The 13,277-nt window shown below is 29.8% G+C and overlaps 1 protein-coding gene across 1 annotated transcript; it reads left to right on the top strand.

Moving 5' to 3' along the window:
* Nucleotides 1–1,204: 1,204 nt before the first annotated feature.
* On the top strand, nt 1,205–13,026 carry LOC135927781 (uncharacterized). Its single transcript, XM_065463963.1, has 11 exons — nt 1,205–1,341; nt 1,391–1,470; nt 1,520–1,553; nt 3,345–3,487; nt 3,606–3,712; nt 4,503–4,608; nt 9,630–9,782; nt 10,735–10,883; nt 11,224–11,446; nt 11,715–12,037; nt 12,407–13,026. The coding sequence occupies exons 1-11, from the start codon at nt 1,278–1,280 to the stop codon at nt 12,576–12,578; spliced, it is 1,554 nt and encodes a 517-aa protein (XP_065320035.1). The 5' UTR covers nt 1,205–1,277; the 3' UTR covers nt 12,579–13,026.
* The last annotated feature ends 251 nt before the right edge of the window (nt 13,027–13,277 follow it).

The following is a 13,277-nucleotide window of genomic DNA, read 5'->3' on the forward strand; positions in this document are numbered from 1 at the left end:
GTAACATATAATTTTTCTGGCTTGAGTTTTGGAAAATCTAATTTTTAAAAGTTAAGAGCATTATCTACCAATGAGAATAGAAGAAAAGCCGATCGTCCAGAATTTAAATCTGCTCATATAATTGACAAAAAAGTGGGGGTAGTTGTATTGTGGTGCACAGATATAATAAATGCGAAATTAATAACTGATAAATTTTTGCATTTCAAAATTATAATATTTGATAAAATTTTGTATTTTAACCCATAAAGCCCTGAATGAGCTCGAAATTTAAAATTTTTACATTTATCTTAGTATAGGTACCATTAACAGGCACCCTTTTTACCCCACAATTAAATGATGGTGTTAGCCCTCATTCCTACAATTTATCTAACCCCTTTCCACTATTTATCTAGCCCCATATCCGCTATATACCCAAATTTATTACCCCTAGAAAACTTTTTAGCATAGTAAAATTAGCAGAAAAATTAACAAAAAGGTGAATATATAAAAATTAACAAAATAAATACAATTTTCTATATTCTCAATCACTATTTATTCTATATAATTTATAAATCCATGGCATATGGTTTATTGTTACTAAAAAAAATACAAGTTTTAATAATTATTTAGAATAAATTGGTGATAAAAAAATAATTATATTACTATATGATAAAAATTATACAATGCACAACATTATTAAACACTGTGCATAGATAACGGTGAACCCCCTATGGAAAATATGAATTGGTAAAATTTATGTTTTCATAATATTTTATCTTGATATCTAGACGAAAATTTGCCTTCCTTTCTTTTAAATTTATAAAAACTCTTTCCTTATAAAATAAACTCAAAAATTTATTAAATTTAAACAAGTGCGCGAAAAAAACATAAAATTCTAGTAATACACAATACTATAAACATATTTTATTTTATAATCAAATTAAAAAAAAAATTTGTTACAAATTAAACTAAAACGATGTTTCCTTATAGTTTATAATTTTTATAGGATCGATATTTTATCATCTATATTTTCAATTGTAAAAACGCCATAGTATTACTTTACTTAGCAGACATCTTATCACTTGAGGTAATACATCAGTTATTATAAAAATAACAATAATAAATTTCTTCCGAAAATAAAATAATTTTTTATTATTTATAAATTTTTTATAGTGTATCTTCAGACCGGTCAAGATTTAGCACTCTCTTTAAATAAATATTAGATTTCAGTTTTACATACATTCGTTTATTTAATTATTAAAAGATTTTTAGCTGAAGTTTTAATCAAACAAACAATAATGCAAGGATTAGGAGGGAAACAGAGCCCAAATGGGTCGAATGTTATTTATTACCAAAACTCAGGTGACATATGTCAAAAAATTATGATGTTAATGTTGATTTTTTTTTATAGTTATGAATCGAGCTGACCTTACAACAAAAATTAAAAGTTTTAATTGTTCACCTAATGCCAAAGAATTTTTCCCAACCACAGTAAATAAATAATTTTTATTCAAAATTATCGATTTTTTTTAATTTACAGAAAACTGTGCCTTTATCTGCTGACGATCTTAAAAGTAAATTTGTTGATTTATTTCTATGTCAATTATATATATGACTTCTTAATTTTTGAATATTTAAATTCAATATAACAATTTGATTTTTTTAATACTTGCCTAAAGAATTTTCAGTTTTATTTATATTACTGAAATGTTAAAAGAAAGAATCAATTAAAAGTTTAATTACCATATAAGTGTTAATTAGTTATATTATTTCATAGTTTTAAGATTGATGTATATTATTTTAATAGTAATTTTAATTTCATTTTATCTTTACACTTATATCAAACACATTAGTTATGCAGTAATATCATTTTTTTTTGCTAATACTACCCAATCTATATAATTATAATGTAGTATTTAATATTTATGTTCTTTTATATGCTTGAAAAAAAAACTATCATTATTTATTTTACTTAAAATAAATACAAATAATTTTAATATAAATTGAATTATAAATATAAATTCTACAATTATTTAAATAATTATCTTTATTCGATATAAGTGAAAAGAATAATCAAAATCATGTCACCAATTTTATAAATAGAAGTAACATAAATATTGATAATGAAACTAATTAGTACTTCAAAAATCTATTTCCAAAAGTGTTCATTAACATATGTGTATTTAGTATTGTGCCAATTAAATGAATTGGATCTGGACCAATATTTAGTGTTTTTGTTTTTCAAAAACATTGGACTAGACTAATAATTTGAAAAAAATATGATACAATATTGTAATTTTTTTTATATTATTTTATATAATTTCATTAAAGTAATAAAAATTTAATTTATTTGTAAAGAAAAAATAAAATTTAAAAAAATTATAAAAAGTAGCTAAAAATTTGACATTTTTTTTGTTATATCTGCAACAAGTAAAGGTTTTAAAACTATTCAACAAGTTATATTACACTAGTGTTGTTAAATAGCTTTATTCAGCTCATTTTTAAAAATGTCTAACCATGATTTTATCAAAAATTTAATTATCTAAGCTCAGAGATTATGTCCAGAGTTGGCAGAAAAGTTTGGACATCTATTATCAACTTTGATGCTTTAGTTAATAATCTTTTAGATAAAATCTTGATTACTATTTTTAAAAATGTCTAACTCATGATTTTATCAAAAATTCAATTATCTAACAGAGATTATGTCCAGAGTTGGCAGAAAAGTTTGGACATCTATTGTCAACTTTGAGGCTTTAGTTAATAATCTTTTAGATAAAATCTTGATTACTATTTTTAAAATTTGACTACATCTTGGCATTTATCATCACTACATTCGGCTAATAAACGTAAATAAAATAATTAACTTTTTGAGAATAAAAAGAAAAACAAAATACACAAAAATTTGTGAAAGTTAAGTTTGCCTTTTTTTTTGAATAGAAAATATTAATTTTTTATGACATTGATTGATGGTATCCAATGATTTTGATACAAACCTGAAATTGTTGTATTTGTAATTATAAGTCTAGCAATACTAACAGATGCTATTAAAACATTTGTTGGTATTTAAATATGTACGTAAAGTTTTTCAAAAAAAATAAATTAGAGGCCTGAAATATCAAAATTACTTGGCCCCAACCTACTTGTAGCAGATCTACCAGGCTTGTAACTCATAGCTTTAGAATTGGAAAAACAAATTTAAAATAAAATATAAAATGATTTTAATGCGATTAAATTGATCTAAAAAGTAAAAAAAAATAAATATTATTTTTAAAGCAAAAGATTCCAGAGTACAAAGGGATGGGATGCCAAGGATCCTACTAATGATATATTTTTAAAAAATGATCAAATCTTTTATATTGTTTTAGAAAAACTTCTTCCATACCTCGATGAATTACGTTATGACCCCGGAATGTTGGATAAACGTTGCTTAGCGATATGTACCTTTCTTAGTTGTCAAAATTTAGGAAGTGAACTCCTGAATAATACTGTCAAAATAATAATTGCACATGTAAATAATTATATTTATTTAAATTTTTTGTCTTTGAAAATTTTATAAATAATGATCTGATATTTAAAATATTTTATTTTTAATATATATATATATTTAATATACAACCCTTTAAAAGTGTGAAGATTCCAACTTTAGATACTCAGGAGTTAGATTGCTAAATTTTTTGATCCACAACTTATCCCTTACACAGAGCGAGATGTTCAGCAATGCCATCTTTGACCTGTAATTTTACTAACATTTAAAAAAATTATGATAAATATTTTATCGAGGAAAGTGGAAAGAAAATAGTTTGAAGATAGGGAGCTAATTTTTTTTTCCTAAAGCTTAGTTTACTTGAGAAATGAAGGGGCTTGTTTTGCTATTTGATTTTTTTTTTGCATATGATAAGCCAATTTTAATTAATATTTATAGGCATTTTTACTTAATATAACTTTGTTCAATAATGCATCCCTCCCCCCTTAACCACCTATGTTTTTGAGCATTATGTATGCCCAAGCCAGCATCTTCAAATAATTTGATCTCCAATTTTTTCTTTACTACTAACTATAGTTGGTGGGTATTTACTATATTTTTAGCCGCTTAAGCTGATATTTAGCCGGCTAACAAATCGGTTAAACCAAGCTTTTAGCTGAAAGACGATCATTTTGTCCTCGGGCTGTTTTAACCGACATTTAGCCATTACCCAACTATACTCCTTACCTCATGAAAGATATATAAAGCCCCCCCCCCTCCCTCCCTCTCACCATGTGCGTTAATAAATAGCAAAGTGCAGAGGTACCATTGGCACACGTGAAAAAAATTTATCGGCTAGCATGGGTTTTAAATTTTCAGGCCAGACCGGCCTGTACATTAAACTTTTTTAGGACCGGCCCGTGTACCCGCCGGGCTTAGGGCCAGACCCACAGGTCTCTGATTAAAGAGTCAGAGTCAATTTTGTTGAATTTAAATAATCCTTATACACAATCATATTGCGAGAAAGATATTTTTAAAATGTTAAACATTCGTTTATTAGGGTCGAAGCAAAATACAAGGAAATATCGAATATGAATGTCGCAACTCAATCCGATCGCATTATTAATTTTGCTTTCCTTCTGGCTGACCTCTTTTGTCAAATTGATGTAAAAAAACATAAAATTACCAAATACTATCATGTTATATAAAGCATTGAAGTTTATATATATATTATTATATATTATATATCGTAGAATAGTGTTTGTTAAACGGCTCATTTTGAAGCCTATTTTTTTTAAAGATGGCTAACTCGATATTTTACCAGGAAAAATATTATTGCCAACCTTAAGATTTTGTTCATAGGTGGCACAAAGGTTTTTGAACATCTGTTAACGAAATCCCGAGGCTTTAGACAATATTTCTTTTTCTGGCTAAAATATTGAGTTAGCCATTTTTAAGAAATCGGCTCTAATCGAGCCATTTAACAACAGTATCCTGGGTCATTCCTTGGACCCCCTTCGAATTTTTAAAAATTTGGTAAGCAAAGAAAGGTTAGTGTAGTTAAGAAATAGCCAAAATATTGGCCTCGTAACATTTATATTTATGGAGATATTAGGGTTCTAATGGGCAAAAATGACGTATTTTTACCATTATCTGCCTTCATTCAATGGGGCATATTTTAAAAACTACGTAATTGTAAATAACAAATTTAATATCAAAATTACGTACAAAGATTCAACTTTTCAGATAAAATTTTTTTAAATTTTTTTTTCCAATTTCCGGTCATTTTATTTAATATGCAAGGACCAAAAACGATTTTTTTTGAAATAATACGACCTTCAATTTTTATAAAAAATTTAGTAGACATTATGAAACTCTTCCTTTATATTTATAAAAAAAAATTGGCCCGGGACGCGGCCATCTTCATTCTCAAAATCGATAAAAATGTTTAGAAAAGTGTATAAATATTTTCCCGAAAGGGGGCGTCTTTGTATAAAATTATATATTAATGTTTCTTGAACTATTTGATGTAATTTAAAGGATTATTCATCTTGTAAGTGAAAATAACAATAAATGGGGCTTTCATTCAATTACAGAAATTGTCTATCGATAAAAGAAATTCAATTTTGTTAACTTTATTTATCATTTATTATAAATTTTTTTGCCCATATAACATATATTTAATGAATATTAATAAAATATGCCCAACCAAGTTTCGAGTTCTTGAATATATGAAATCTTGTGCATTTCATATATAACGCCAAAAAATAATATCAAAATATTTGCTACTCAATTTTTAAAATAATTTAATATTTGTAAAATATTACAATTATTTATTCTTATGAAATTATTATGTACAAAATAAAAGTATTATCATCATAAAATGACCCAAATCAATATAAATATTGGATCGAATTTTCTAAAATCGGCATATTGACAAGTGTCGATCAAATAGAAAGATTGTTTCTTTCTAAGGACATCAAATTTATAACATACAAAATGGCTGTCCGTAGATAGATCCACTATTGAAACAATAACCCAACCAGTAGGTGAATTTATCAATGCCTTTTTTGAAAAAATGGAATCTTTATTACTCCATTTTTTTATTTCAACGCAACAATCGTTGTATCAAAACAATCTAAAATCGAACTTAGACGAAGACCAATATTTAATTTTATGTGATTTTTAAGAAAACTATAGCTTTATACTTCAGGATGAAGTACAAAATTATCATTGGAATAGGGCTCAATCCACTGCTCACCCATTTGTTATATATTATAAAGATAATTTTGCCAATATTTGTTGCCTAAATTATGTAATGATATCCGAATCATTGCAACACAATACAAAGCAGTACATTATTTCCAAAAAAACATTGGTAAATTTTTTTAATTAGTAAAATTTGTATGTCAAATAAAAATTTTTATTTTTCCGATGGATCCGCTTGCACAGTATAAAAATCGTAAAAAATTTACATATTTACTATGATGAGATAGATTTAGGGGTACAGGCGGAATGACATTTTTCTGCATGATGGGATTGGTGGCACTGTTAAAAGATTAGCCTCTGGAGATACTTTACAAAGGCCTTACTCAAAGTAAATAATCACATCATATGAATTGTACGAGTTCGCTAAAGAAAATATTTATGGCATATATTTTGAATATATGACCCAAAAACATTATGATTCCGAAGAACTATTCTTAGGGAAAGATTTTCAAACTAGACCTATACCCGGAACACAGAAAATTTGCACCGAGATTCCAACAGGTCTACATCAATTCAAAAGTAAAATGTATTCCAATTATATAGAAAGCACTATACAATATTTATCGTATATTGATGAGAGTATAATTTTTGGAGAAATATCTGGATACATACGTGTGTTTATGATTCTAATTGGTGGTTAGCCTTTGTTTTAGGAAAAAATCAAAAGCAGGAAGAAATATATATAAAGTTTTACACCCATCCTGCTTCTAATTCCTTTACATCGACCACTCTTTACTTTCCAAAATGTCATATCTTAACATTGGTTTTACCGTTAACTGCTACTGGCCGTAGTTATACATTGTCGTCACAAGAAAGTAAACGCGCTACCAAAAAATTAGAATCCTTTAAAAGTGAGTTATATATTAGATTTTTAAATTTATATTATATCAATTATTTTTAATATTTAAGGGGCCATATATGAAATGCACAAGATTCTGATTCATATATACAATAACTATGGTTGAATATATTTTATTAATAATCATTAAATATATGTTATATGGGGAAAAAATTTTATAATAAATTATAAATAAAGTAATATCGATAGACAATTTTTAGAATTGAATGAAAGACCCATTTATTATTATTTTCACTTACAAGATGAATAATCCTTTAAATTATACCAAATAGTTCAAGAAAAACCATTAAAAACTGATTAATATATAATTTTGAATAATAATTTGAGTATATTAGTAAATATAAAAGTTTAAATTCGTTTAAATATAGTACTTTAAAGTTTACCATGCCTTTAGACACTGCCGAGATGTTTGATTCTGCGAGAGATGTTATGCTTCTTATAGAGGCTTGTTTGCCGATGGTGGTTAGAGCGCCTTACATCTTAGTAACTTAAGTTACATTGTTATATGGTTTTGGGTTTGCGATTAATACACAACTGGTTGGTTTTTGGTGGTTAGTAGAAAGTATGAAGGTTGGTTCAGCATTTTATGTTGGCCAAATTCCTAAATGTCAGGTTGTTATTTTTGATAATAAAGGAATCATATCCGGCTGCAGTTGGAGATATGGTGATATGCTGATAACTGCCACACATGTGTTGAGCAATTTTCATCAAATTGCGGTATCGTCGAGACGGAACACAAAAATTATTAGAATGTCCGCCGCTGAATCAATAAGCCGATGTTTCCGTGGTAAAAGTGCCAGCGGATTTCTGGTCGTCTCTAGGCGTGTCGTCCGCCAAAATAATGACAGCTGAGACGAAACAATTGGTAACTGTTACGGGGCCATTAAAAACCGAGAATACCTCCGCAGGCTCATTAGCAAATGGAGATGCATTCGGATGTGTACTGTATGATGGCAGCACAGTGGCTGGTTTTTCCGGAGCACTTTATACGAGTGGTACCCACGTGTTGGGTATGCACACGTGTGGGGCCAAATTGGAGTATCTAATTACGGCGTTCATGCTGGGTATCTTAAAACTTTGATTGATGCCATACATGAGAGCGAAATGCCAATGCTACGTAAAGATAGGAAAGTTCAATTGAAAAAGAATAATTTCCATAGCGGTTATGTAGCGTATGATCAAGGTAAGTACATGGCCGTGACGCAGGAGCATTATGATAATTGGAATAAAGAAATGCTCCAGAGTAAATGGGTAGTAGATGCCAAGTATGCAGTTGTTTCTCCTGAGGAGAGAGCCCGCGTAAAAGCGAGACTTGACGTCCCACGTACTAGTTTCAAGGACGAGAGACAAATAGAGAAATAATGTAGTGAAATGAGCGATGTTTTCGTAGATCGCGCATTTGAATTGTTGGATGAAGAAAAGAAACGCCGTGGTAGACGAGGTGTGCCGGAAAGTGTCCCTACCGTCAGTGGAGTTGTTCAAGCCAGTGAGGTGCCTGTTGAGGCACAACAGAAGGTTGAAGAAGTGCCCACATCTTATTAGTAGGAAAATGCATACATAATGGATAGTCTGGAGTGGAGTCCATGTTCAAATTCCTCACCACGGTACGATACCGATCATAACTAAGCTAGTCAATGTTTAATTTTAAAATAAAATACAAAAAGTAAACAATTAACTTTACGCGGCCTATTTAATTTATACACTTTTCTAAACATTTTTATCGATTTTTAAAATGAAGATGGCCGCGTCCCAGACCAGTTTTTTTTTTATAAATATAAGGGAAGAGTTTAGTAATGTCTACTAATTTTTTTTTAAAAAATTGAAAATCGTATTATTTCCAAAAAATCGTTTTTAGTCCTTGCATATTAAATAAAATGACCGGAAATTGGAAAAAAAATAAAAATTTTTTTTTTATCTGAAAAGTACTATCTTTGTACGTAATTTTGATTATAAATTTGTTATTTACAATTAAGTAGTTTTTAAGATATGTTTAATTGAATGAAGGCAGATAATGGTAAAAATACCTCATTTTTGCCACTTTGACCCCTAATATCTCCAAAAATATTAATGTTACGAGCCTAAAATTTTGGCTATTTCTTAACTACATTAATCTTTCTTAGATTACCAAATTTTAAAAAAAATCGAAGGGGGGTCGGCTAAAAATCTCATTTTTTGCTCATTTGACATGGAATGACCCTCATAGAATATGGGATCTTTGGGGAACCTTATTTCGTTGCTGCATCAGAACACGTGCACATTTTTATAGTGCACGTAATTTATTTGACCCCCATTCCCCCCCCCCCCCAACCCTAAACCACTCCACCCCATACAAAGAATAGATTAATTAGAAATACTAAAATCATAAGTCGCTATATTTTTAATAAACCACATTTTAACCTCCCCCCCCCCTTCTCAATAAAAAGGTATTGAATAGAATAGTAAATAGTTTTTGAATACGAAGATGAATTAATAGTTTATAATATATGGATGGAAACACTGACACTGATATATTTCAATTTTTTACGGTCCATAACCATCAAAAATAAATAAATAATATAGTTAAGAAATTACTCAACGCCTTATAGAGACGTGTCCCCGATGGAAGAAACAAAATTTTCTGGCTTTTATATCGCTCTGTTGGACATCTGCGGTCTTTTATTGACATCACCTTGTCTTTTAGACAACGTAAGGTGCCTTTTCAAGGTTTTAAAGGTAAACGAAAAACATTTCTTAACCATTTAAAATTATTAATTATCAATGGGGATAAAAAAAAACTATATAAGTCATTTTGGTTAGCTGCGAAATGGATAAAATTTTTCTTAATTTTTTTCAGTTGAAAAATGTCCCCCCCCCCTTTCCCTTTTTTTTTAAACGTAAATTGTTAATATTTGTTATTCCTATAGTAACATAAAAATTTTTGATTGGATGACGAAAACTTTGAAACATTTTGAAACTTAAAATCGTATATTTCTTATGTTCACGATGTTATGTCGGAGTACCATATTAGAGACCAGATGTCGGTAATGGACGGGTTTTAAACAACAAGCCCACCCACCGTTTTTTAAAAAATTTACCAGCACGTCCATTTACCTAAAAATTTTGTTTAACCCCCCCCCCCCCTCCGCCATTTTGTCCAACCTCCCCCTAAAAATAAATTAAGTCTGTTCCGCTCATTTCACCCACAGAATATTAAAAAATTAACCTCCACCCACTCTCATTACTTAAAAATTTTTTTTTAAATTTAATCTCCCGCCACTAGTCCAATGTTTTAAATATTTTACGAAAAGCCGCCCACGCTGACTTAGAGAATACGTGGGCGAGTGGGCTAAACCACCCTATTGCAGACTTCTATTAGAGATCTGGATACAAATTTATTTTGACTCAACCCCGCCTGTAGTAAAAAAAAAAAATCATTTTCCCACTCAACCCGAAGCTAAAATGAATTCCGTATTCCCAATCTAATCCGACCCGATTTTTTTTATCGGTCCGACCGAATACTACCCGAAATATAAATCGATTACAATAACCCGGCACAGTCTACGGGTCGGTTGCTTGGGTTTCGCCGGAATTTTTGAACATGTGTTATATTTTATTGACTCCAAACTTTTTGAAGAAATAATTAAAAAAATTTTTTTAAATATTTGGCGCGAAACTTAACACCCAGATTAGCGGCTACGAATTGGAATGCTTCGAGAAAAGGAAAAACAAACTCAAATTACTCACCAATTCCTCTCAGACCCACTATTTCAGTTCTCCGCTAGATGGCCTATTCAACACTATAAAAGACAGGCTTTTATCTAACGAATTGGATAGGTTTTTTAAAAAAAATATTTTTTTTTGAATGATTCGTTTTACTTCTTTTTAAAAATATTTCTTTGTTTAAGTTAGTGTTGCTAAATTGCTCGATTTTTAAAAACAGCTGGCCCAATATTTTAGCCAAAAAATATTGCGCAAGTGTGCACAATTTTGCTCGTAGGTGGCGGAGAGGTTAAGACATTTATTAACAAAAATCTCCTGACTTGCTTAGTATTATTTTGGCTAAAATCTTCACTCAGAGTTGGCTAAAACCGAGCCATTTAACAGCACTCTTCTGAGCCCTGCTAACTTATAGGAATACGTTTTCTTTAAATCACCTCTTCTCACGTTGTTTAAGAAATCTCAAAGAATACCTGCTGCACATATACCTCCTGAAGAACCGGAAGTGGGACATAATGGAAAATTTTTTGGAGATCAAGAACCCTTCCTGCTTGAATCCTACCGGAAAAACTGCCGATACGGATTACAACGTGTACGATGCCAATAACGATAACACATCCTACATTTCTAAACCTAAAAATATGACCAGGGAAGATAAAGAACTCTCCGATTTGGCTCAAGTAATTTAAAAAAATAATAATATATATATAAAAAAGTGAGGAAAAATAATATAATAGATCTATGGCACTTTTGAATCTTCAAAACAAGACAATTTTTATATATAAGAAAAATGTATACACAATTCTTTCACTATAAAATAAAAAAATAGGAAAATTACGGGGACCGAACCAAAAGACCGATTACGATAACCGGGTCAGAAACCGGTCTTTTGGTGCGCTTGGTCTAAAGGGCTAATTATTTATTTTTTCTTTCTCCCACCACCTTTAGGGAAGGGTACTGGACGAGCGCGAAATAATTATGGAAGATGAGGCCATCTTTTTGAGGGAACAGAATCTTGACGTTCTCAGCGAGGAGGAAAGCGGAGAGGAAAACGATCGAAAATTTGACGATAATCGGTACCACCGCGGTAACCGCGAACATCAACGGGGCTCTCACGATAACTCGGAGATGGGAAACGACAGCCACGATTCGGAGATCGAGAACGACAGCTTGAATATCAGACCATCTTCAATCAATGGTGACAGATACAATTCGAAAACAAATATGACATTTGACTACCGTCGCAAAGGGGACGATGAAGGAGAGGACGAGTAAATTTCAATTTAAACTCCATTTTTTAAAATGAATTAATCGGAATAAACCGGTTTAATTAGTTGATGGGAGGGGGCGGGGGCGGGAAGTGTTGTTAAACCGTTCTATTTGAGCCGGTTTTTAAAAACGGATAACTGTAGCCAGAAAAATATTGTCTAATTCTCGAGATTTCGCTAATAGATGTGCAAACCTTTGTGCCACCGATGAGGAAAATCTTAAGGCTTGCACTATAGTTTTCTTAATAAAACGTTGAGTTAGCCGTTTTTAAAAAAATCGGTGAGCCGTTTAACGACACCAGGAGGGGACGGCAAATCTAATTTACGAAATTAGCGGAAAATATAAATATTAATAATAATTTTTTTGTTAAGGTTTTACACTCCAGATCGCTTATCTACCAAGTACACCACTCCTACTGGCATGTTCAACCCAAGTGAATCCGAAAATCTCATCCCTCTTCACACCCTAAATTCGGAAGAGAACAAGGATTACGATAGATTCCAAGCCGATATCAAGAACACTAGGCCAGATGGCGATAAATAATATTATATATTATTATTTTTTTGATACTTTCTCAAATACAAAATGAATGCACCATTTTAATTCTTCTTATCCCTGACTTAGTATTAAATTTAATTATTATATTGTTCTATCTTTTAAACGTAGTCCTTATTTAGTAATATTGTAAATACATTTTTTTAAATTATCTAATCTATTTCCAATAATATTTGATGTTTCGATAAAATAACAAAATAAAAAATAGCAAATATACATTATATTACTATTATTATTACTCCATAATTTTAATTATTTTTAAAATCTACGTAATATTTTGATTATCTATAAAAGTTGTATTTTTTTCCCCTTTACTTTTGTGTATCAAGATTTCTTATAAGAGAGCATAATTAAAATGTTTAATAATAAATTCTTTTATTTATATAAAAAAAAATAAATGGTAAATTAAACTTTCGACTCGAATATTATTTATTATGCAAATTTTACTATATATTATTATTATTATTATACCTATACAAATACACATATATCGTACATTTATTTGTCTTTTATATAGCTTTTAATAATTGATAAATAAAGTATTTATAATTATCCAAAATTTGGGTTTTTTTATTAACCTTAGATTTAACGGGGAAGATTTAAGGCATCGCCCTAGCTCATCTTCTCTAAGCAGCTAGGATTTGTGATCTTCATCGGGCCTAATTTTCCAAACCCGGCCCGAAATTA

The sequence above is a fragment of the Gordionus sp. m RMFG-2023 genome, chromosome 4, assembly GCF_954871325.1.
Source record: "Gordionus sp. m RMFG-2023 chromosome 4, tfGorSpeb1-WG-v2, whole genome shotgun sequence".
Taxonomy (NCBI): domain Eukaryota; kingdom Metazoa; phylum Nematomorpha; class Gordioida; order Chordodea; family Parachordodidae; genus Gordionus; species Gordionus sp. m RMFG-2023.

What these genes read in the sequence shown, in the direction of transcription:
- LOC135927781 (XM_065463963.1), top strand. Translation starts at nt 1,278, where the DNA reads ATGCAAGGATTAGGAGGGAAACAGAGCCCAAATGGGTCGAATGTTATT. An exon ending in TCAAAATAATAATTGCACAT is followed by an intron (nt 3,488 to 3,605) that starts GTAAATAATTAT and finishes ACCCTTTAAAAG; the next exon opens with TGTGAAGATTCCAACTTTAG. An exon ending in AACTCTCCGATTTGGCTCAA is followed by an intron (nt 11,447 to 11,714) that starts GTAATTTAAAAA and finishes CACCACCTTTAG; the next exon opens with GGAAGGGTACTGGACGAGCG.